This window comes from Vanessa atalanta, chromosome 21 (assembly GCF_905147765.1).
Source record: "Vanessa atalanta chromosome 21, ilVanAtal1.2, whole genome shotgun sequence".
Lineage (NCBI taxonomy): Eukaryota > Metazoa > Arthropoda > Insecta > Lepidoptera > Nymphalidae > Vanessa > Vanessa atalanta.
In genome coordinates, this window is record NC_061891.1 from 10,134,094 (window position 1) to 10,156,534 (window position 22,441).

At 34.2% G+C, this 22,441-nt stretch overlaps 2 protein-coding genes across 2 annotated transcripts in view; one reads left to right on the plus strand and one right to left on the minus strand.

The window, feature by feature from the left end:
* LOC125072452 (ATP-binding cassette sub-family A member 13) overlaps positions 1–3,406 on the minus strand; it is an 81,448-nt gene extending 78,042 nt beyond the window's left edge. Inside the window, exon 1 of the mRNA XM_047683086.1 lies at positions 3,234–3,406. The gene's annotated coding sequence lies outside the window, so the exon portion shown is untranslated. The remainder of the gene's footprint in view (positions 1–3,233) is intronic.
* A 6,316-nt stretch (positions 3,407–9,722) lies between these two features.
* LOC125072349 (TNF receptor-associated factor 3) lies at positions 9,723–20,571 on the plus strand. The gene is made up of 10 exons (XM_047682957.1): positions 9,723–10,031; positions 13,807–13,920; positions 14,471–14,610; positions 14,914–15,127; positions 15,441–15,582; positions 16,183–16,355; positions 16,850–17,045; positions 17,677–17,792; positions 19,000–19,155; positions 20,092–20,571. The coding sequence occupies exons 1-10, from the start codon at positions 9,936–9,938 to the stop codon at positions 20,311–20,313; spliced, it is 1,569 nt and encodes a 522-aa protein (XP_047538913.1). The 5' UTR covers positions 9,723–9,935; the 3' UTR covers positions 20,314–20,571.
* Positions 20,572–22,441: the final 1,870 nt, after the last annotated feature.

The window sequence follows — 22,441 nt, forward strand, 5'->3', positions numbered from 1 at the left end:
TACAAAACAATATTAAAAGTAAAGTTACCACCGATTCGGAATGTGGATTCTACCGAGAAGAACCGGCAAGAAACTTAGCAGTGATTCATTTTCAACATTAGAAATACAATATTATTAAATATATCCTGTTTGAAAGACGACAAGTATTCGCTTCAGGCTTTTTTATCATCAAATGTATTTTTGGACTGATTTCATTATTACAAAAATACACCAAGTTGAATAAACGAATTGTTAATTGTCGTGTGTGACTTTGACATTAAGAATAATATACCGATAGGCATTCAAGGTTAAAATAATTAATTTTTCCTCCAAGCCTCTTGAAATATCTTTTACAAAGTCAACGACCTTTACTTCAATTTTAAATATAAATCTCGATAGTCCCCTTACTAACAATAACAGGCTTATTATAATCTCGCTATTTGTTTTATTACTATAAAAAAATATTAACATATTTACACCTTTTAATATAAGCATCATATCAAAGTTTTATAGGTTTCATTTAGGTAGTTGGTGTTATTGGCAAGCATTATTAAGTTTACATTAAAGGTAAATGAGGCACTGGCCATAACATTAGCTCAGCTAAATAAAGCTTTCGGAGGTAAGATGTTATAACTGTTGAGTCTCTAGTTACTTTGGCTCACTCGCCCTTCAAACCGAAACGCAACGACACTAAGTAGCTTTACTACCAAGTGAAAGCCTTACCACTAAAGTAGGTGATGTGGAGTCAGGTACCATTTTTGTTTTGGTTCTAAGTGACACAAAATGTGACGAATTTATAAGGGAACCGGACAGAATTATGTTAGATATTGGCATTCGGTGACGTCATGAGTATTCACTTGAGTGAACGTTCTTTACAGTGAATGTATCTGTTTACAAATCTAGTTCCTATGTTTGATGCTTCATTAAAAATGGCTTCAAACATCTTTACATAGTACCCGGTGGATCATTGAACTGTATACAAATGTACACAAATATTATAAATGCGAAAGTAACTCTGTCTGTCTGTCTATCTATTGCTCTTTCATTGAACCGAATTTGATGATATTTGGTATTTTAAGAAGTACATAAGCTCCTTTATTATGACTAAAACTTTACAACCAACCCGCAACACGCGAGCGAAGCCGAGAACAACAAATAGTCCAGTTTATATAAATCACAGATTAAACCCAGGTGAGTGCTGTTGTGTTTAATTTATATTTATGATTAAGTAAACCCTTGAAAACATTTTGTGCTTTATTGATATAAACGGGTTCTTTTTAATTGACATATTGATAAATATACCCGAAATTAGTGTCATCGGTCCACGAGGTATAATTTTTTTTATAAGAGTTTTAATGTATTCTATTTGAGTGTATTAATCATTCAGTCTTTTGGTGGCAAAGGAAACTATCGTGAGGAAGCCTACATGTATCCAATTCAATTTTGCTATACGTCAATCCCCCAAACCGCATCGAAATAACTTCATAGAATAAAAAAGGATAGAAATCCTTTCTGCTTTATAGAGAAGTTTTTGTGCAGCCATGGTATATTTATGAGTATTACGTACATAATACAGTACAGTTACAGCCTGTAAATTTCCCACAGCTGGGCTAAGGCCTACTCTCCCTTGGAGAAGATTGAGAGATCCAATACGTGTTTATGGATACTGTGTGTCTGAATTTCGTTGAACTAAGACAGATGCAGATTTCCTCACGATGTTTTCTATCAACGCCGAGCACGACATGAATTGTAAACACAAATTAAGCACATTAAAGTTCAGTGTTCCGACCTGGGTTTGAACCCACAATCATCGGTTAAGATGCACGCGTTCTAACCACTGGTCCATCTCGGCTCTTACTTACATAATATATACAACATCATAATATTATAAAACTATGTACAAGCATAAAATGACTGTTGTAATAGTCTTCGCATTTTGTTTCTGGGTCGACGGTTAGCAATTTGACCTCAAGTCATAACAAATATTTGTGTGGACCAAACGAGTCGTGTTATAGTGATTCCGAGCTTTCGACATCGTTCATCTATAAATAGGTTTTTAATTTAATATAATTAATATCTTTATAAATAGTTGCTTGTTTGACTTCCTACTCTGTGCTCACCCTATAGTGCGAGAAGTCTTAAAACATGACGCGCGTATTTATCGTTCGTTTAACTAAAACTACCGGTCCAATATGTCCAATGTCCATGGTCCATTTATTTTGATAAAATAAATAATTCGTTAATTGTAGATTTATTAAAATAGAAATGTTTAGTGTATGTCATCTATAAAAGATATATATATACTTATATATATATGCTGTTGCAGACTTTCCTGTTAACATTTTAGACAACTACAAATCAAAAGTTTTGCGTATAAGCTATAATTTTGACAGGATACGATTCGATAGCACCACGAATCGACTTCATAACCGACTTCTTAAAACTGACATATTTCTGACATAAATAGTTAAACTTGTGGCTTTACCTGAGCGAAATTTTAAATACTTTAAATATAGCAAACAAACTGTACGCCCCGTTTGAGTCCGTCAAAGGTTCAATTGAGAAAAGTAGTCTATGTTGTTCACTATGGGTCTCGAAACTATCTAACCCAATTTCGTCTAAATCTTCTAAGGTTCTAAAGTTTAAGCGTGAAGAGTTAACAGGCAAAGTTATTTCCGCAATTATAATATGTGCAGGTCTACAGTAAACAGCTAACTATATTTAAATTTTACGTAAACGTAGGTAACTGATTAAAAATAATCTTAAACGTAAAATTGTATTGAGAAATGCCAAATCGAAAGGAAACAAGATCCAAGCGGTCGGTGCGGCTTATTTCTGCAATTCTGCGAATTCAATGTCAGATTCCATTTACATAAAGCAAAAATAAAAATATTTGAACATCTTTAACAGCTGCAGTAGAAACTTTAATACGTATCCTCGGTGATGTAATAAATAAGGCATGATTTAAAGTTGTTTACAATTGACAGCTGAAGAGTTAAAAAAAGTAAATAAGTACTTATTTTGGTCTTAAATTTTAAAGCGTTAAAGACTGCAGTTTTTTTTTTTTATTGTAACTGATATGGGTTCTTATAAATAGAACTTTTTAAACGTCACGTAAAAAAAATAAATTGAATTAAACATATATAACATAATGTATACGTTTTTTTTTATATATAATATTGTTAATTTATTAATCATGTTATTTTATGATCTTATAATTACAAAAAACTTTATATAAAAAAATAGGTACTCACAACAACAAAACAGCTCTGAAATGGCGTCTTATTAATCACTTTACACAACACAATAATTTATATGGTCAACGGTAAATCTAAGTAATATTAAACAATGATTGTGATGATAGAAAAAAAAAATATATAACTCGCGATTCTTTACCGCAGTGACAGCAACACCCTTTCGCGTTGAATGTCTGTTACACACTGAGGTCTGGTCTGACTGATCACTGAGCGTCGAGCACGGGGCAAGCGTCAGGTGACAGCAGGACAAAAACCGTCAGAAGTGCATACGCTGAATCGAAATTCAAATGTAATTAGATAAATTTTACACGGACTCGAATTTTTCACGCGTCTAATTTTTGTTTTTGTCATAGCTCAGCGGTCGAACGTATGGGCCAACTGATAAGTGGTCACCACCGCCAATAGACAATGGCGTTGTAAGAAATATTAACTATTCTATCGCCAATGTGCCATCAACCCCGGGCTTGGGAACTAAGATGTTACGTCCCTTGTGCTCGTAGTTACACTGGCTCACTCACCCTTAAAACCGGAACACAACAATACTAAGTACCGTTGTTTGGCGGTAGAATATCTGATGAGTGGGTGGTAACCTACCCAGAGCGGCTTGCACAAAGCCCTACTATCAAGTAAACCACTTTTTGACACGTCCGGTAATTAAATATTATGTGGATAAGTGGATCTGTATTTAAGATAATTTTAGAAAAGATTTTAAAACGAATATTTAATAAACCCAAGCCATTATCGGTAGCACCTTTCAACTCTCCAAACTTGATTGTATTAAATTACCTGCTATTCTTTATGACAATGTTTCCTTAACACTCTGTTCCCATGTAAAAAACCTTGGTCTCCTTATGGATAGTAACCTCTCCTAGTCCGTGTAAGTTGCAGAAGTGAGTAGAAAAATTTTGCCACTATTAGCTCTTTCAAACGTTTGAAGCACCTATTACCGGTTAAAACAAAAATCTGCCTGGCTCAATCACTACTGCTCCCAATACTGGACTACGCTGATTGTAGTTATACAGACCTAACAGAAGAACAGCTAAACAAGCTTGAACGACTACAAAACGTCTGTATCAAATTTATTTTTGCGCTACGTAAATTCGATCACGTCAGCGAATACCGTAACCAACTGAAGTGGCTTACAATTAGACATCGCCGCAACTTGCATATACTCTCCCTTCTCTATTCTATCCTCTATAATCCTTACTCTCCTAATTACTTAAAAACTCGTTTCTCTTTTTTAGGCACTAACACTGATTGTCATCTTGATCTGCGGTCAAGAAGTGACAATCGCTTAAAGATGCCAACAGCTCATACTCGCTTTTACAGTGAATCTTTTACTGTTAAAGCTGTGAAGCTATGGAATATGCTTCCCCCGGAAATTCGTCGCTCTGATTCTATTTATATATTTAAACGTCGTGTGAAAACTCACTATCTTTCCTTACAATAAGTAATGTATGTACGTTTATTGAATATGTATTATATATAAAAATGTTATATGTGTGTATGTATATATATTTATATGTAACGTATGTAGGTTATATATATTTTACATTGGTATGTATATTATTAGTCATTATTCTCTTTTATCTTGAATATTATTTTATTTTTATTTTTTGCACTATCCTGTTTCTGCTTTTGTCAATCCTTTCACCAAAGGTTGTCTGTTAGAGATTGCTTTTGCAATAAGACCGCCTTTGCACGCTCTTACTTTCTTGTCTTTGTTGTAATTGTTCTCTTTATTTGTATGTCCTTTCATTGTGTGTGCAATAAAGTATTAAATAAATAAAATAAATATGTGCGCCATATCAAACATTAAAATCAAAATGTTCTTGAATCAAGTATCAATTGAATGTAAAGCTAACACCGATTCGGAAAGTATATTCTACCGAGAAGAACTGGTAAGAAATACGTGTAAATAAAACAGGCATTATTCTTTTTAAATTGTAGTACCTAATTACTTTAAAGCAGTGCCTATTTTTCAAGGTATTACAAAATATTTTTATTTTCTTATGAGAGACTGAGTGAACTAGCGACTTTCACATCGATAGGTGGCCTATGTCTGTGTATTGATACACAAACACGATATACATACACTCACACACATGTCGTAATTGAATTTTAAACCAGTTCTACCAGTTTAACCAGTTCTACCTAAGTTGGGTAATTTAGATTTTTAAAAGGTTTTTTTTTAAATTATATTATTTAGAATATATATCTCTCACGTGTGTTAATTTAAATATATTATATTATAATTTTTTTATTTATTTATATTATAAAAATGACCTTGCAATTCGCGTCACACATATAATTATAGTACAAAATATAATAATTATATAAAAAAAAACACTCGATGAAAAAAACATTTTCGTTAATAATACATTGTTAACAATAATTTCGAGATTTAATTAATAGTAACTAACGTACTAGTCTTACATACAATTAAGTAAGGTAAGTAACGTCCAACAATGAGTCATACTTTGTCTTGTTTTAAACACACGTATTATTTTCATACAATAATTATTATTTTTTTTAGTGGGAAGGCAGGCAAATGATCTACTTCATGGTTAGTGAGTACCACCGACCATAGATGTTGGCACTGTGAACATATAACTATTAACAATTTATATACATCTTCAATGCACCATCCACCTTGGGAACTGACATGATAATTTCACTAAGCTTATAGTTACACTGGCTCACTTTATCCAGGTATTTCATTGGACAACCTAAGAGTTATTTTAAAAGTATATTTGGCTTCTTCATCGATCGCACCACACTGGTATAGAGACGGCGAACTTCGTCTCGGTTCCCTGTGATCAGACAGCCTGTGCATGGCATCAACTAAGTCGGGGTTCGAGAAGGGTTAGGTGCTCGAAGTCATAGCGAACGTTCAAGGTGAGATCGAGCTATTTCATGTATCCCGCCACTTAGACGAAAGAGTTATCAGTCAGAGATATGTGGATCGGACGGTTCCCTGCTCCTCTGCAGTTTGTGGAACCACAGCACATCGATCGTCGTATAGGATCTAAATTTAGTAAATTCACTGATTCGTAACAGCTTTTATAGTACACGATTGTTAAAAACTATTATAAGGACTCGGAAACAATAATTAACAAGGAAACGTTGCCTACGAGAAATATGTGAATTAAATTAGCCGTATTTTGAATTACTCATTAGCAGATTGACATTTGGCATATACTTGTTTGGTTACTCATATCATCAATCTTCACTTACACGTGGCAAGTTTTATATCTTGCGCACGAGTTTCGCTGATAGTGATCATTACAAAAATGCGACGTGTTTTATCAAAACCCTGTTATTATGCTTGTTTTATAGCCGTGGTAATGTATTATATTTTACAAGCTTTCATTGAATTGCCAATGTTTGTTTGTTAGTCTGTTTCGGTCTAATCTAGCAAGCTGGATTAGAATCTCGTCTACTTATCCTAAGGAGTTAACAGTTAAAGTACAATAAAAGAATACACGTAGTAGGGTGGATCAATGTTGTATCATATTTAAAGATATATTCATTCCAAAAGGACCAATTTTGGATACTTTTCTATTTCTTGTATATATAAATGATATTCCTTTGTATTGTCAGAAATAATTATTTGCGAGTCACATTTATATTATAATTATATATTTAATAAACTCATATTTTGTTATTGTATCCGATTTCATAAAAATAAGTGTAATCGATTTCAGAACGTCATTCATTTATGGCCTTAAAAAATAATACAAGACGTTTTCCCGCGCAAAATTAGAAATAAAAAAATGACGGTCACCCATGTAATATGAATAGGAGATATTTGACAATTGGATTTTATTTTAACCTCAGTATTATGGCTTATAAAATTAAACAAATAATAAAAAAATAATCTGTATTTATTACTATGTTGTATTATATTCGTATTTGTGATATAGTGTTGTTTGCTGACGATACTTCACTGACCTTTAACTTTGTCGACAGGAAAAAACTAACTGTGACGATGTAAACAGTGCATTATTACATACACGATTGTTTTACAATAAATAATTAGGTTTTGAATATTCAAAAAAGAGTGTAGTTATTACTCTACCAAATGTTAAACAGCAAAGTTTTTTTTTAGGAAAAGCGTTGGATTCTAAACTTCGTTGGAGTCCTCATTTATCGTCCCTGACAGGAAGACTTAGCTACAGCATACGCGGTTAGAAAAGTTAGACAACTAACTGGTATTCAAACTTCATATCGTCGTCGTCTTAACCGAATTCCATGCTCACCAAAGAGAGTTTATTTGTACTCTTCCAAATTAATTTTGGATTAGGTCGTTCTTAAAGCAAATTTGATTATTTTTTATTAATAGAACATACACTAATTATATCAATTTCAGTGATAGTCTTTAATAATAAAACGACGCTAACTAATAATTACATATAAAGAAAAACTTAAGCGACACTAATTTGGCGGCGCTTACGACATTTCCGCTGCGACGTTATATACATCTGATAAAATGGTTTTAACTTATGTATAATACATACATATAAATACGGACTTATGTATAAACAATCTCAACAAATAACTAAATTTTGCATGAAAGGTTCAAGGTTGGAAATTAGTAGGTTGGTTGTTAAATTTAAAAATCAATCAATATTTTGAGACAGTTTGCGCTTGCTGATTTAATTACTTGATGAAATTTAAAGTTATAGATCAACGACAAATAAAACGCGACCAAGTGCGACCACTTTGGAAGTGTCTCTCGCGCAAACTATACAGCTTAGAAAAAACATATATTAGAAACCTCAATAACATTTTTGAAAAACTTTATTTTGACTTTTAGTTCATAGTATGGGGAACCCCCAAGATTTATTGTTATTTGTGTTACTTTTTTTGTTGTTTTCACCACCGAACATACAATATCTGACGATTATGAAGAGCTTGCACAAAGTTATTTAATATTTACTCGAGACATATATATATATATAACATCTTATATAAATGTCAGTTGTACTAAGGCAATGATTTCGCCAATGTCACGGGCGATATTACAGTCAATGACTCGTATCAGGGATCGTGTTCTGCGGTGAGTTTGAACTCTGCGGAATAGAAAACGTCAAATGTTACGTTTCACGACTTGCTTCGGCCTTATTGTAGTTTCAATGTGTTATCAGTTGAATAAATATTAACAATCACACGTCGCCGTCATATACCTTATAGCAGTTGTTTCAAGACGTTTGTTGTTATAGATATTACGAAATATGTTACATTTATTTAGTTAATATCAATGCAATATTATAATTTTCCACTGCTTGGCATGTTGTCTTGTTAAGGGGTATATTTGTGGCTTAATTCATCATTCTGATTCGGGTTGGATACATATGTATTAGAATTTCACCCGACACTTTCCACGTGATGTTTTTATTCGTCGAAAAAACTTTTCGTTTTCATGAGCTCACATTTGTACTCACGACCATCGGCCACAGCCTCCATTCTTCAGACTAGCCAAACCAGCGGCACGGGACATATAATTACCCAAGTGGGTGCGCAAACACTAGTTCATTCTGTATTTCTTGACGCTCACAGCCCTGACATAAAATTTCAGGCGCAGAAATTAAGAATTTTCGTGCTATCAATTTTCAAATGCTGGCTACTATTAAGAATTTCTTGATTGAATCTTTAAAAAAACTTAAAACCGCTCAAACCTTAAGACCACTGAATATGTACATAATTTTCAATTAAATGCAAAACTTTTAATTTTTATTAAGATTGATTTTGAACGTATGGTTTTTGCTGTTTAGCTAAGTATACCACCCCATTATCGCCTACTCTACCGCTAAGCCAGTAGACTTAGTATTGGTTTGTTCCGATTTGAAGAATAAGTAAGCCAGTGTTACTCCAGGCAGAAGGGTCGTACCATCTTAGTTCCCAAGGTTGGTGTTGCAATGGTGATACAAAGAATGGTTAAAATTTTTACGGCGCCAATGTTGATATGCAATGGTCACCACTTACGGCGGTAAGTGCTGGCCTATGTGCTCATGATGGAATAATTAAGAAAGCGGTTTAAGTACCTGCAAATCTGTCACCTCAAACTAACAGCAGCAGAAACGATGCACGATAAAATTCTACCTTTCCTTCCAAAATATCTCATCACATCAATTGGAGGTTCACTAAAATAATTAAGGGGTATTTTTAATGAAATATTTGTTTGCATTGATTGATTTATTTGGGTCAACAAACAATGATCACAACAACGTATTAACACTAAACTAGGCAAAAAAATATTCAGGCAAATATGGTCAACCAGATTGACTTAAAGACCTTGAAATCTTAATAGACCTCTTTAACAAATATCAATTTTAAGGAACCTTGACCCACAAATAATAAAATAGTATAGCTGCGTATTGATGCTCGTTATCAGTACCAACACTTATCATATCAGGTATCACACTGATAAGGCCTGACTCATTAGCGGATGGATAGAATGGGCGTTGCACGACACATTGCCAGTGGAACTGCAAATCTGTAACGATGAACAAACTTATCTTAATTCAATAAAAAATTGTTATTAATCTTATGTGTGTACATTTGAAATATTAAGTGGTTAATAAATGATTCATTGATCTCGTACTCTTGTGATTGGTGATTTTCCGTGATGTGTGAGTGACTTCGTGATACAATAAGTTCGATGCATGTGTGTGATTCGTTAAAATAGGTGGGAAAATGAGTTTGAAGAGAGAGCTGGAGTTCGGAGAGAGCAAGGCTAAAGATAGTTCTTGCTATTTTTGCAATGATATGTTTGAGATGGGGAAACTACAGGTAATTAGATTAAATTATTCATGTCTGTTTAGAGCTGGACTCTATTCCAGAATCTTTCTTCTTTTGTTGACGTATCATTCTTAAGTTTAATATTAACGACAATTAACTTAGCAAATAAAACAAAATAGATGTAATGTAATTATAAGCATACATATAAGATTAAGGAGTTTATTCTGGTCACAGGTGTTACAGGTGGTACACAATAATAAGTAAAAATACACAATCGTATCACAATGTCTGCTACCGTGATTGGTCCGGTATCTGTTAATAAATAAATAGTAGATAAATAACAAAGTTTTTTTAAAAAAAAGTACTATATTAGAATTGCTTATTTTAAAAACAAATTACATACATATTATCAAATAAAACACAACAATTATGGTATTCTGGCTCATGAGGTTATTTATTCATGAGTTATATTTTATACCTAGAATAAATGGAATAATAAGGATTAATATAATTAGTGACAAGGAACAGTTGATTTAAGAATGTTTGAGAATATTAATCATGTAACTACAGGCACAAGGGACATAACATCTTAGCGCATTGGTGTGATCTAAGGAATGGTTAATATTGCTTAGAGCGCCAATATCTTTGGAGGTGGTGACAACTTACCATCAAGGCGAGTCATTTTTTAACTAAATTAGGTACTATGGAAACGAAAATCAAACGTAATTCGAACACGTAAGGCAGACTTATTCTGTCAGAACAAACACTAAAACTCACCGCACATCAGAACATGATCGCGGAACATCGAAAAGTGACACCCAAGGCCTTATTATAGCCTTGGGTAACAATTTTAACATTTACACAAACCACAGATTATAAAACAAAGGGTAGATGCGTATACAAATTTTCTGTAACTAAAGCGAATACAAATTCCTCACAGTGCAAAACGACGCTTCTTTTTGTTACTCATTATAAAAATAAATAAATAATTTATTTCAGACTATACCTACGCCCATTTTGTTCGTAATAATTTATCTCAGTGTTAGTACAATAAATAAAAATAAAGGATGTACACATTTAATAATATTTAAAGTCTCAGCTTTTATTTGCTTCAATATAATGTTCCGCGCGCTCGATTTGCCTTTAATGTATAATCATTTATAGTATCAAATGTCGTATCAACATTTTCAACATTTCACGAGAAAGATACGAAGTGAGTGTTTACAGAATACGACTGCAATCCTAAACGTACAGAAACAGCAAAGTTGATAAAATACTGCCACACAGATAAAAAATATTTTCGAATCGTTATTTTTTTTATCTCAAATCGAGATTATTCGAAGGTTTGCGATGGAATGCATTTTGTTATACGATATAAAATCCGAATAAATACTTTCGATAACACGATCGTTGTAATCCGATACAATAGATTAAATTGACAACAGAAGCATTCATTGTACAAAAATATATAATATATCTTAGAAAATCTTTAAAATTAATGTTTTTTTGTGTATGATATCATAATGAAATTAAACTATATTCAAAAAAAGCTTTTAGCATTTCGAAACAATTAACAATTCATTGCAATGCTTCTGTTAATTTGCATGTATTTGTCATAATTTGCATGTACATTCTATTGAGAACCGGCAAGAAACTCAGTTTTATAATATACTAATATTATTATTACAGCCATTATTATTATTTTATACGGATGTAGAATCTCAAGTCCTGGTCTTATATCGCAGATCAGTTTACTAAAATGTTCTTGGGTTTCACAGATTTACAGTACAGTACTTAAACGTAAAACCTTTCACAAGTACATCATTATTAAATTATGATTAGTGGTAATTTTCGCTTTGGAATTGCGCTTTTTAAGCTATAATGTCCCAAAATATATACAATCACTGCTTTCGCCTGCGTGTGACGTGAAATACACTACCGGTTTTCGGTTCTAATGATAAAAAGTACCTTATGTGCTAATCCAGACTAACTACGTCTGTGTCAAATTTCAATAAGATCCATTCAGCCGAGCGCGTGGTTAAGTAATAAATATTCATCTATCCATTGACACTTTCGCATTTAAGTTAAGGTAACCAAGAAGGGTAAGGTAAGGTAAATAAAAGGTAAAGGTATATTATAGCAAGTATAAGATTATATACTATTAATCCTGAAAGTTTAAACGAAAAGAACATGTAAATTGTATAAAAATCCTACTTGGTAGTAGGGCTTTGTGCAAGCTCGTCAGGAGAGGTACCACCCACTCATCAGGTATTCTACCACGAAACAGCAGCACCCATTATTTTTGAGTGTTGGTTTTATGGGTGATGAGCCAGTGTAACTACAGGCATAAGAGACATAAAATCATAGTTCCCAAGATTGGTGGCGCATTGGCGATGTAAGGAACGGTTAATATTTCCTACAGCGCCATTGTCTATGGGCGGTGGACCATTTACCACTAGGTGCCCTATTTAGTTGTCCACCTTACTATATTGAAAAAAAGCAATACGGAAAAAATATCGAACAAAACTTATCTCTTGATATTATTAGAATACTAGTCTTATCGCTGTTAAAATACCATTTTTTTTTTCATATTATATAGATAAATATTGACAAGTTCATCTTTTTAACATAATAGCAATATTTTATTTTTTCATATTAAAATATATATTTATTGACCATCGCAAATTAATATGTTAATTGCTGCTATGTATTTGCTTCTATTTATGTAAAAATATGTTTCAAAATATTTATTGAGAGCCGAGATGGCCCAGTGGTTAGAACGCGTGCATCTTAACCGATGATTTCGGGTTCAAACCCAGGCAGGCACCACTGAAATTTCATGTGCTTAATTTGTGTTTATAATTCATCTCGTGCTCGGCGGTGAAGGAAAACATCGTGAGGAAACCTGCATGTGTCTAATTTCAACGAAATTCTGCCACATGTGTATTCCGCCAACCCGCATTGGAGCAGCGTGGTGGAATATGCTCCAAACCTTCTCCTCAAAGGGAGATGAGGCCTTTATCCCAGCAGTGGGACATTTACGGGCTGCTAATGTATTGATGATTAGTAAAGAATCTTTGAATTACGATGCACAACATTGAACTTTACACAATATTATAATAATTATGATTTACTGACCGATCACGGTCACGATGACCATTCCCAACGAAGCTAATTCTGAAGATATAATAATGAATTGTTATTCTCTCATTATCGTATTAAATATTACAACCAGAAAGTGTTAATTCAAAGCACCAACGGCTTTATTGAGATTTAGAAGCAAGGAAGGTTTTAATACTGCTATTATTTGGGCCAATAGCTACCGCAATGGCTGCCTTATACGCGATTTTATTGTAGTAACATCACGGGATTAACAATTATCTTTAATCAGGATAAAATAGCAATGACAAAAACGGAATTTTGCACGCAATGTTTTCACGCATTTGTGACATAGACACCACGTGTTGCAATTGCTCTTTTTTACTTGACAACACATTATTATTATTATTTATGATATCGGTAGGCCGACGAGCAAATGGGCCACCTGATGGTAAGTGGTCATTACCGCCCGTAGACAATGGCGTTGAAAGAAATATTAACCATTCCTTACATCACCAATGCGCCACCAACCTTGGGAACTAAGATGGTATGTCCCTTGTGCCTGTAATTACACTGGCTCACTCACCCTTCAAATCGGAACACAACAATACTGAGTACTACTGTTTGGCGGTAAAATATCTGATGAGTGGGTGATACCTACCCAGACAGGCTTGCACAAAGCCCTGCCACCAAGTGAAAATTTTTGATATATATTTTTTAATTACAGAACCACTTGAAGCAATGTGGCAGTATACTGGAGCAGTGTCCGCTCCGCTGCGGCGCGTGGATACAGAGGAAACACAAGGAGACGCACGTGAAAGAATGCCCACAAATGGAAAAGGTGAACGGTATCATTTAACATTTATTAAAATTGATGACTTTAAAGGACATGGTTGTGAAAATCATAACCGCGTGGAATAATTGGTGTTCCCTACCCAAAGGGTAAAACGGGACCTTATTACTAAGACTCCGCTGATCGTCCGTCTGTCACCAGGCTGTATCTCATGCACTGTGACAGTTAGACAGTTGAAATTTTCAAAGATAATATATTTCTGTTGCTGACATAACAATAAATACTAAAAACCAGGATAAAATAAATATTTTTCGGGACTCCCATACAAGAAACATGACTTTTTACCGTATGTATAGATAATGGTACGGAACCCTTCGAGCGTGAGTCCGATTTGCTCTTAGCTGCTTATTACAATTATACGCGGAGCATTTATTAGTTGAATCGCAATTCCGAATCCCTCCTGTCATCAGATGAGCAATACGACTCCTTAACTTTAAGTGAATTTTTGCATTATTATTTCAAGGAGTGAGGTTTTAATAGAAAATGATAATATATGTTTATTATCCATTTGTTACATAGTTGTATCATATTTTTTCAGACTCGTAATGTCTCGTCTCCAAGTCACGTGCGTGTCTCCGACCCGACGCCACCTATCGTCATTAACCACACATGGAATCCAAGATCAATACCTTTGGAAGATTGCGTCTCATTCCTTGAAAAAGAAGTAGCTTCGATCAAGTATGTTTGTTAACTTTATATTTAATAGTAGACAAATAATTTGCATAAAATTGCTAGATAATCTCTGCTTGATTTTTGGCGTGCTTATTTTTTTCTTATAATTCAACTCATGGGCAGCGCAGAAGGAAGATGTTGCGAGTGAACTCGCATGAGTTGCCAACGTAAAATTCTTACTTAACAATAAAACGTTTTCGAGCAGGCTATATATAAATTCTAATACCGTGCCAGCAAGCAGCCTCTATAAAAATATATAGATACACTCTTGGGATATATGACGTTATGCCGCTGATTTACATTATATAGATTAATAATAACTGAGGAGTCAAGCCATCGCGATGTCCAATCCACTGAGTTAGAAAACCTTCGCTCCAAGTTGGTGCTGGTGGAGGAGCGCTCGCAGCACTTTCTTTCTACCATCATGACCCTGCGTTCGGCCGTGGATGACGAGGCTGAACGAGCTGCCAACTGGGCGGCTCAGTTCAAACATGATTTGGCTAATGTGCAACTAGCATTGCAGGTAATAAGATTAACAAATTTACCATTATATGACGGATTTCATATTATTTTATGGTTTGGGTTAATAAAAACAAAAAAGTATAAAGGTAAGCGCGATTGAATAATTTAACTCGGATCAACTTTACCATCTGACTTGTTTATAAAATAACACTTATCTATTTATTATCACATAGCAAAAGTAAAAATCATTGGACGGCCTTTAATATAACCTTTTAATGAGTTTTAATAAATTACTTTAAGATTATTAAAAGAAGTCGCTGAAGAAGCCACTTAACATTAAACTCACAACCTCAATGGTTTGTATTACACTTAAGGAACTCCAAAGTCAGCAGCTGAACACAGTGATGCGGCTGGAGAGCGCTGTCAGCAGCCTGGTCCACGAACAGCGCGAGAGGGAGCTGCTCGAGCAAGCCTTGACACAACACGACAATAGGATCCGTACCATTAAAAGTCTTGGTAATATACTCTTATGATGCACCAAGTATTCATAAAAGAAAATCTTCTGACATATGGCCTTACCTATAAATGCTGTTTAAGGGGTTATAAGCTAGACAATGCAGTCATGTCTATCAAATCGACAAATGAAAAAATGTTTAAATACCGCTATAGAACGCTAACAAGTAAGGTAGTAAGTGTCTTAATTCCTCGAGATATGGAAATGTTGTCAAGCGTTTTCAAAATTATGAACGATAACATTTTCTATCTACGACAAAGGTTGGCAATTGTGTCTATATGTATGTTCAAGAAACGATTATGCGGGATTAGTATTATGTCTTACTATTAATCCCACAATACTTATCAAATAAAATCTTTAAAATAATGCAGTAACAAATCACGAGCAATAATCTATCGTAACAACAATATAGCGAGTTTGCCAACGTTACCGCAGCCGCAAACGATTGGATCCCATTTTGATAACACGCGGATAATATAAGTGATTATTTTAAATTATAATGTCATTCTAAGGTTGCTTTTTAGGCGCACCAATACGGACAGTAACCTAACATTAGTAACTAACAATGTTATTATCAATAATATTGTTAATTAAATTTATAGAGGAGGTAATAGAGTACATAAAGCAGACAGTAGAAGAAGAGAGGGAGAGGAATGCAGAGAGTCGTGCGATGCTGGAGAGCGAGCTCATTGAGACGCGCCGGTCCTCTGAGCAGCTGGGGCAGCTGTCAAATCTGAGGATGCAGCTACAAAATGCCGCTACTGGAGACCGACCGGTAATTATCATTTATTAAGATTTCCTTTTATTTATTATGGTTGTCTATAAGTAATTCAAATGGAATATTTTTAATACTATAAAATATGCAATTATTCTTTGTAAATATACACCTAATATAAGGTCAGGGTAGGTACATATATCACTGGTTAACCTTATTGACGAGCGACGAACATAAGCATATTGGCATAATATGTCACATAGATTATAGTTTTCGTCTTCTTCATACTTTCTCTTCTAATGAATTGTTTGCTAAAAATAGATACATTAAAAATGATTAGCTTTTAATGGGCGTAATAAATAAAAGTCACGAAGTACAGTCACGACGTCATTTGACAACGCATGTTATTGAGCTTCATAATAAATGTAAAAGTAAAAAAAAGTCGACCCAAAATTATTCAACTACCCTTTAACCTTTGAGGAAAAGGTACACGGCACCGTAATAATGATGTCTTTAGTAAGAAGACATTTGAATGAGGTGATTGTGTGTGTCAGACGATCGACCGGCTGGCCGTGCTGGAGGTGGCGACGGCGAGCGCGCGCGCCGACGCGTCGGAGCACGCCGCGCGCGCCGACATGCTCGCCCGCGACCTGCGCGCGCTCACCAAGTCCTACCATAAGATACGCAGCGAGCTCGCCGACTTCCAGACTAGAGTCTCCCTGGACAGCCCCGAGTTCGGAGGAGATAACGGTAACTGAAACGTTTCGATTGTGAGGAAAACATGACTTTGATAGCATATGTATGTCGATCGTAGAGAGATTATTGTATAACTTGACTAGAGGTGCTATATACTGATAGCTATGTATGTTTAGGGTGGTGCTAGCGACACGCAAACATTTACACGTCGCTAGTTACTAATAGGGAAGCACGACACTTTTCAGCAGCGAGCAACTAATTTTGTAACTACATAACATCTTTGTTCAGGATACCAGTTCCACAATTGTTTTCATAAATTATGTGCATTGACCTAAACATCTAATACGAATTATTTATACATATATACTAATATTATAAATGTCTAAGTAACTCTGTCTGTCTGTATGTTGCTCTTTCATGGCCAAACCGAATGAACTTTTGTATCAAGCAAGCTTAAATCCTAGAAAAGACATAAGCTAACCTATTGACCAACCTCGAAAACGGGAACAAAGACGCGGGCGACAATTAGTGTTCTTGTAAATAATGATGGTACCGTATTAAGCCTATTGTTAATTAATTATATATTTAGATTGTTTCTCGTATGGACTTTAAAACATTATTTCTGCTTATTGAAGATATTAAAATAATTAGTTTTCAAATAAATGCAAACAACATTTCCACGCAGGTCATCTAATATGGCGAATAGACAAATTTTCCGCTCGAATGAAAGAAGCAAAAGAAAACGACGCGGTACTAACGAGCCCACTTTTCCGAACAAACAAATACGGCTACACACTTAAGGTAATTTTCAAGTAGGTAGTATAGTTGTGATATATGAAGAATTAACTAAAGTGGTAATCCAAGCGATGTCTCGACGTAGCTTTATAAATGATGTGTCAATAAATTAGAACAATTTTGGTGTATCATATTTTTTTCAAAGTCAAAGTCAAAAATCTTTATTCAATATAGAAGTGTTTGCACTTGCTTATTGATTGTCAAAAATCTACCACCGGTTCGGAATTTAGCACCTCGGACCTGAGAAGAACCGGCGAAAGAAACTCAGCGGGATATATATATATTTTTTTTTAAACATTTTCCATGTACAATTTTAGTTATTTGAAACAGCCTGGAGGCGATCATTTCATTCCCAAGGTGTGCAGTCAACTAAAAAATCATTAGTGTTGTAACATCCTTTAGCACACAAACGCTCTTTAACGACTCTTTTGAATTTTATAATTGAATAATTTTGAACGTTTTCTGGGATCCTGTTGTAAAAACGTATACATTGCCCCAAAAAAGAGTTACTAACCCTGTGTAATCGGGTACTTGGAGTAACAAGTTTATTCTTGTTCCTAGTGTTAATAGAATGTACGTCACAATTTCTGGGAAAATCATTTATGTTTTTTCGTACATACATAACATTATCAAAAACAAATTGAGAAGCGACAGTCATTAATTTAATTTCTTTAAATTTACCTCTTAACGAATCTTTTGGGCCCAGGTTATAAATTGCACGAATAGCCCTCTTCTGCAGTACAAAAATAGTATTAATGTCAGCTACATTACACCAGAGTAGGATGCCATACGACATATTAATACTTATTTTCGAAATCAGGAGAAAAGAGGTTCAGTTTTGCCTAGAAGCGTCCATTTTCAAAATACTCTTTGTCTATGGACGTATCGAGCTACTGATATTTTTTCTCGAAATTTCAAATTGTCATGAAATTTTGATGAGCTACCTACTTATTTTGAAAGTACTACATTTTCAATAGAATATACAATTTAATTTCATTTGACATTTAAAAGTACGCCTTTACATAATATTAAAAGAACATATTATGTTACAATCGATAATGCTGATATAATTCATCGGGTACGCCAATTTGACGGCGTAAAGGACTAGGTACATATTATGCGCCAACATTCTTATTCTTTGATTGATATTTTATCTGAAACGTTCATGATTTTACTTTTTACCAAAGTGTATTTTGATTATACAAATTTCCAGGCAGAAGTAAATCTAAACGGCATAGGCAAGTGGAAGGGGCGCCACATCACCAGCACGGTGCGCCTCGTGGCCGGCCCCTACGACGCGCTGCTGGAGTGGCCGTGCCAGCTCTCCGTCAACATCGTGCTCAAGGACCAGCCGGCTAAGCGCAGTCAGGTATACATACGAGTATGATACCGACGCCGTAACGTAGACGTAAATTCCATTTATTGTTAGAACTGAGATTTTTCATAAGATAGTTGGTTGTGATGAAAACTAACATGCAAATATATTTTTTGTGATATTGGTGGGCGGTCATGCAAATAGCCTTCTGGTGCTCACCACCGTCTATAAATATTAGCGCTGGTAAGAAATATTCTTTAAGTCATGGGAACTAAGAAGTTATATATCATGTGACTATAGTTACGCTGACTCACTTACCCTTCAAACATGAATACAGCAATCTTATATATTAATAGCGTGAGCCGATTTTTGTTTCATGATTATGAGAATATAGCTCATAAAAAATCGGGTTTGGTCTCATTTTGAAATGTTCTAGCCGTAGATGTGCAGAAAAATAAAGAGGATTCTTGATTGCAGTTTACTAAATTGTTACAATTTAAAAAAGAATTAATTTAGATTTAGCGAGCGGTACTATGGCTGTAAAAGAAAAAAAAAATGATGAGCGTAAACAAATTGAAGTAAATTGGTGTTTACAAATTCCAATTCTAACTGAACTAATGTAATCTATTTGACATTAAAGATTTCATTAAAAAAAAGATTAAATCATTTTGGCGCCAAATGTAAATGAGTAACTTGCAGTTTATAATGAAATCAAAACAAAATCTGTCATCAATTTCGATATTTCTCAAAAATCTTTTGAATAAACGCGAAGTTTCGCGGCTAACCCACTTGTGCTAAACAATGCAGTTTAGGGCAGACTATTTGATCAGTGGGTGGTACCTACCCAGGTTGCCTTACATAAAAATAACATCGCATTTTATTCTTAAAATGCTTCGATTAACAGGAGAACGTTTAGAGGATTTTAATTGAATTATAAAGTGTATGTATAATTGCATACATCTTATACAGATACACAAATAATTCTTGCAGGCCAATGACATAGTGAAATCTCTAGACCTCCGTCGCAAGTCATCTTCGACGCGGCATGACTACGACGACAGCGGGGAAGACAGGTACAGGTCCACGGAGACTCTGGACAAGAGCATCATACAGTTGAAGAGACAGTACATCTTTATACCACACACTAGTTTGGACAAATTCGAATATATTAAAAACGATACAATGTTCTTCGAGTTCCTCGTTAATCACTAGTTATTAGTATTGGAGATTTTGATTGAATCGCCGAGCGTTTGACTAAAATAGAATAATTTGTTATTTGAACAAACTAAACTATATAAGTGTAACATAAAACTACATTTTCATTTTAAATGCCCAGAAGGTGTCATCTACAGCAAAGAGGGTGTCGAAATTGTAATATATACTGGCGTCTGGTTGATAAAAATATTTTAACTTTAAAAGATAAGCGTACTAAATAATTTGATAATATAGTCTATTACTACTAATCAAAGACAATTAATTACAATAAGACATAGACAATTTTAATAATTTTAACCTGAATTAATTATTTTGTTTCATATGCTTTAACATTTAAACGTTTGGTGTAGTATAGAAATAATCTATATAACGTACGGCTATGTTGAATAAGCAATAATATGAATTACAAATACAATAATTTTAAGTCTCGTAATTTATATGTTATAAAATTAACTACATGACAATATAAGAGGACAAATTGCGGATATAGTGGGAGATTTAACTTCATAAACGAAATACTGACAACGAACTCTAAATTATTTTGACTTCTGACAAATTTGACTTTATAATAGATAATGTTAAGCTGACCCGAGATGTCTCAATGAATACACAAATCAAATCTGGACAAGCATAGCGGATCTACCAATAGGCCGACAGCACACGGGCGTAAAATTGGTTGATAATCTTATTTTAAAAGGGGGCATAAAAAATCTTTATTGAATTTTTATACATCATTCATTTATTGGTGCTTTAGAGGGAATAGCGGGCGGCAACATTCATAGACTCAGGAAAGCCGAGGTATCAAAGTCGCCTCTGGAAAAGCAGTACTATCGAAATACCACAAAGTATTCATGTGCTTTTATGTATATAATTTATCTCGTACTTGGCGGTGAAGGGAAATAAACCTGCTTGTGACAGATGATTAAAATTCTGATATTGAGTATCCTCTAAGGCTTTTGCTCGTTAAAATACTAGCTAATTTGTGTTTAGTTGGAATTTAGATTTCATGTTTGTTATAAGTATAAAATAATACATTTGGAACTTCTTTACGATCGTCTAAAATTCTAAAATACGTCAGGAATAACAGACGAAGAAAAAAATATAATTAATTTTTTACCGTATGTGATTTGCACACACACTCTATTTTTTTTTTAGTGCTTTACCTAAAAACGAGTCGTTTTCAACTAGCTTTCATTTGCTCCATTCATATTTCATAGACAATACTTGAAAAATAGACTGATAACTAGATGATACAAAAATATTTCAATTTAAAAAAAGACGGTTTACCTTATAAGTATTGCTATAAATATACATGACAGATCAACCTTTACAAATTTATATAGAATATAAAAAAATATTATTTAATTATCTTTATTAGCCTTTCAAAAATCTTGAATATTAAAGTATGTGTATGAATTATTATGATTTTCGAAAACTTTTGTGTCTTCGCTTAAATAAAAAAAACTATGAGAACAAAGTTCGTGACTAAGGCGCAAAAGTTAAATCTTAAGTAGAAAATATTTTATTACATACAAAAAAATCCCCACCACCCATATTATATTTTGTGTAATGTTAATAAAATATTGTGCGGAATATCATTATTTTATTTTTTATTTTATAATTTTCAAACCCTTTTCAGAAAGTTAAAGTATATATACCTCTGTTCATACCTATGTTTTAATTTGTCTCGTGACGTCGGCATGCGAAAGCGATCCCGTGGCCAGCCGGAGTAGGTAGTCCGGTATACTAGGGCGCACTAGGCGTCCAGGGCATCGGCGTGTTTCACATACCCCCTTCTTTACGTGGGGAAACGCGTAATTATGCGTTATAGTTTATCCAGCGAGAAAAAAACCGATTTGTCTACTTGATTACTGTATATCATTATTATGTATATGTTATGTTGCATATCGATAGTTAAGGTGTAAAGGATAGTATCGATAGCCCATCGATAGTATTGTCGCGTGTCAACACTACCGTGGTCTAGTAGTGTGTACACTGTTTTTAATGGGTACGCTACTCCGAGGTCCCGGGTTCGATTCCCGGCCGAGTCGATGTAGAAAAAGTTCATTAGTTTTTTATGTTGTCTTGGGTCTGGGTGTTTGTGGTACCGTCGTTACTTCTGATT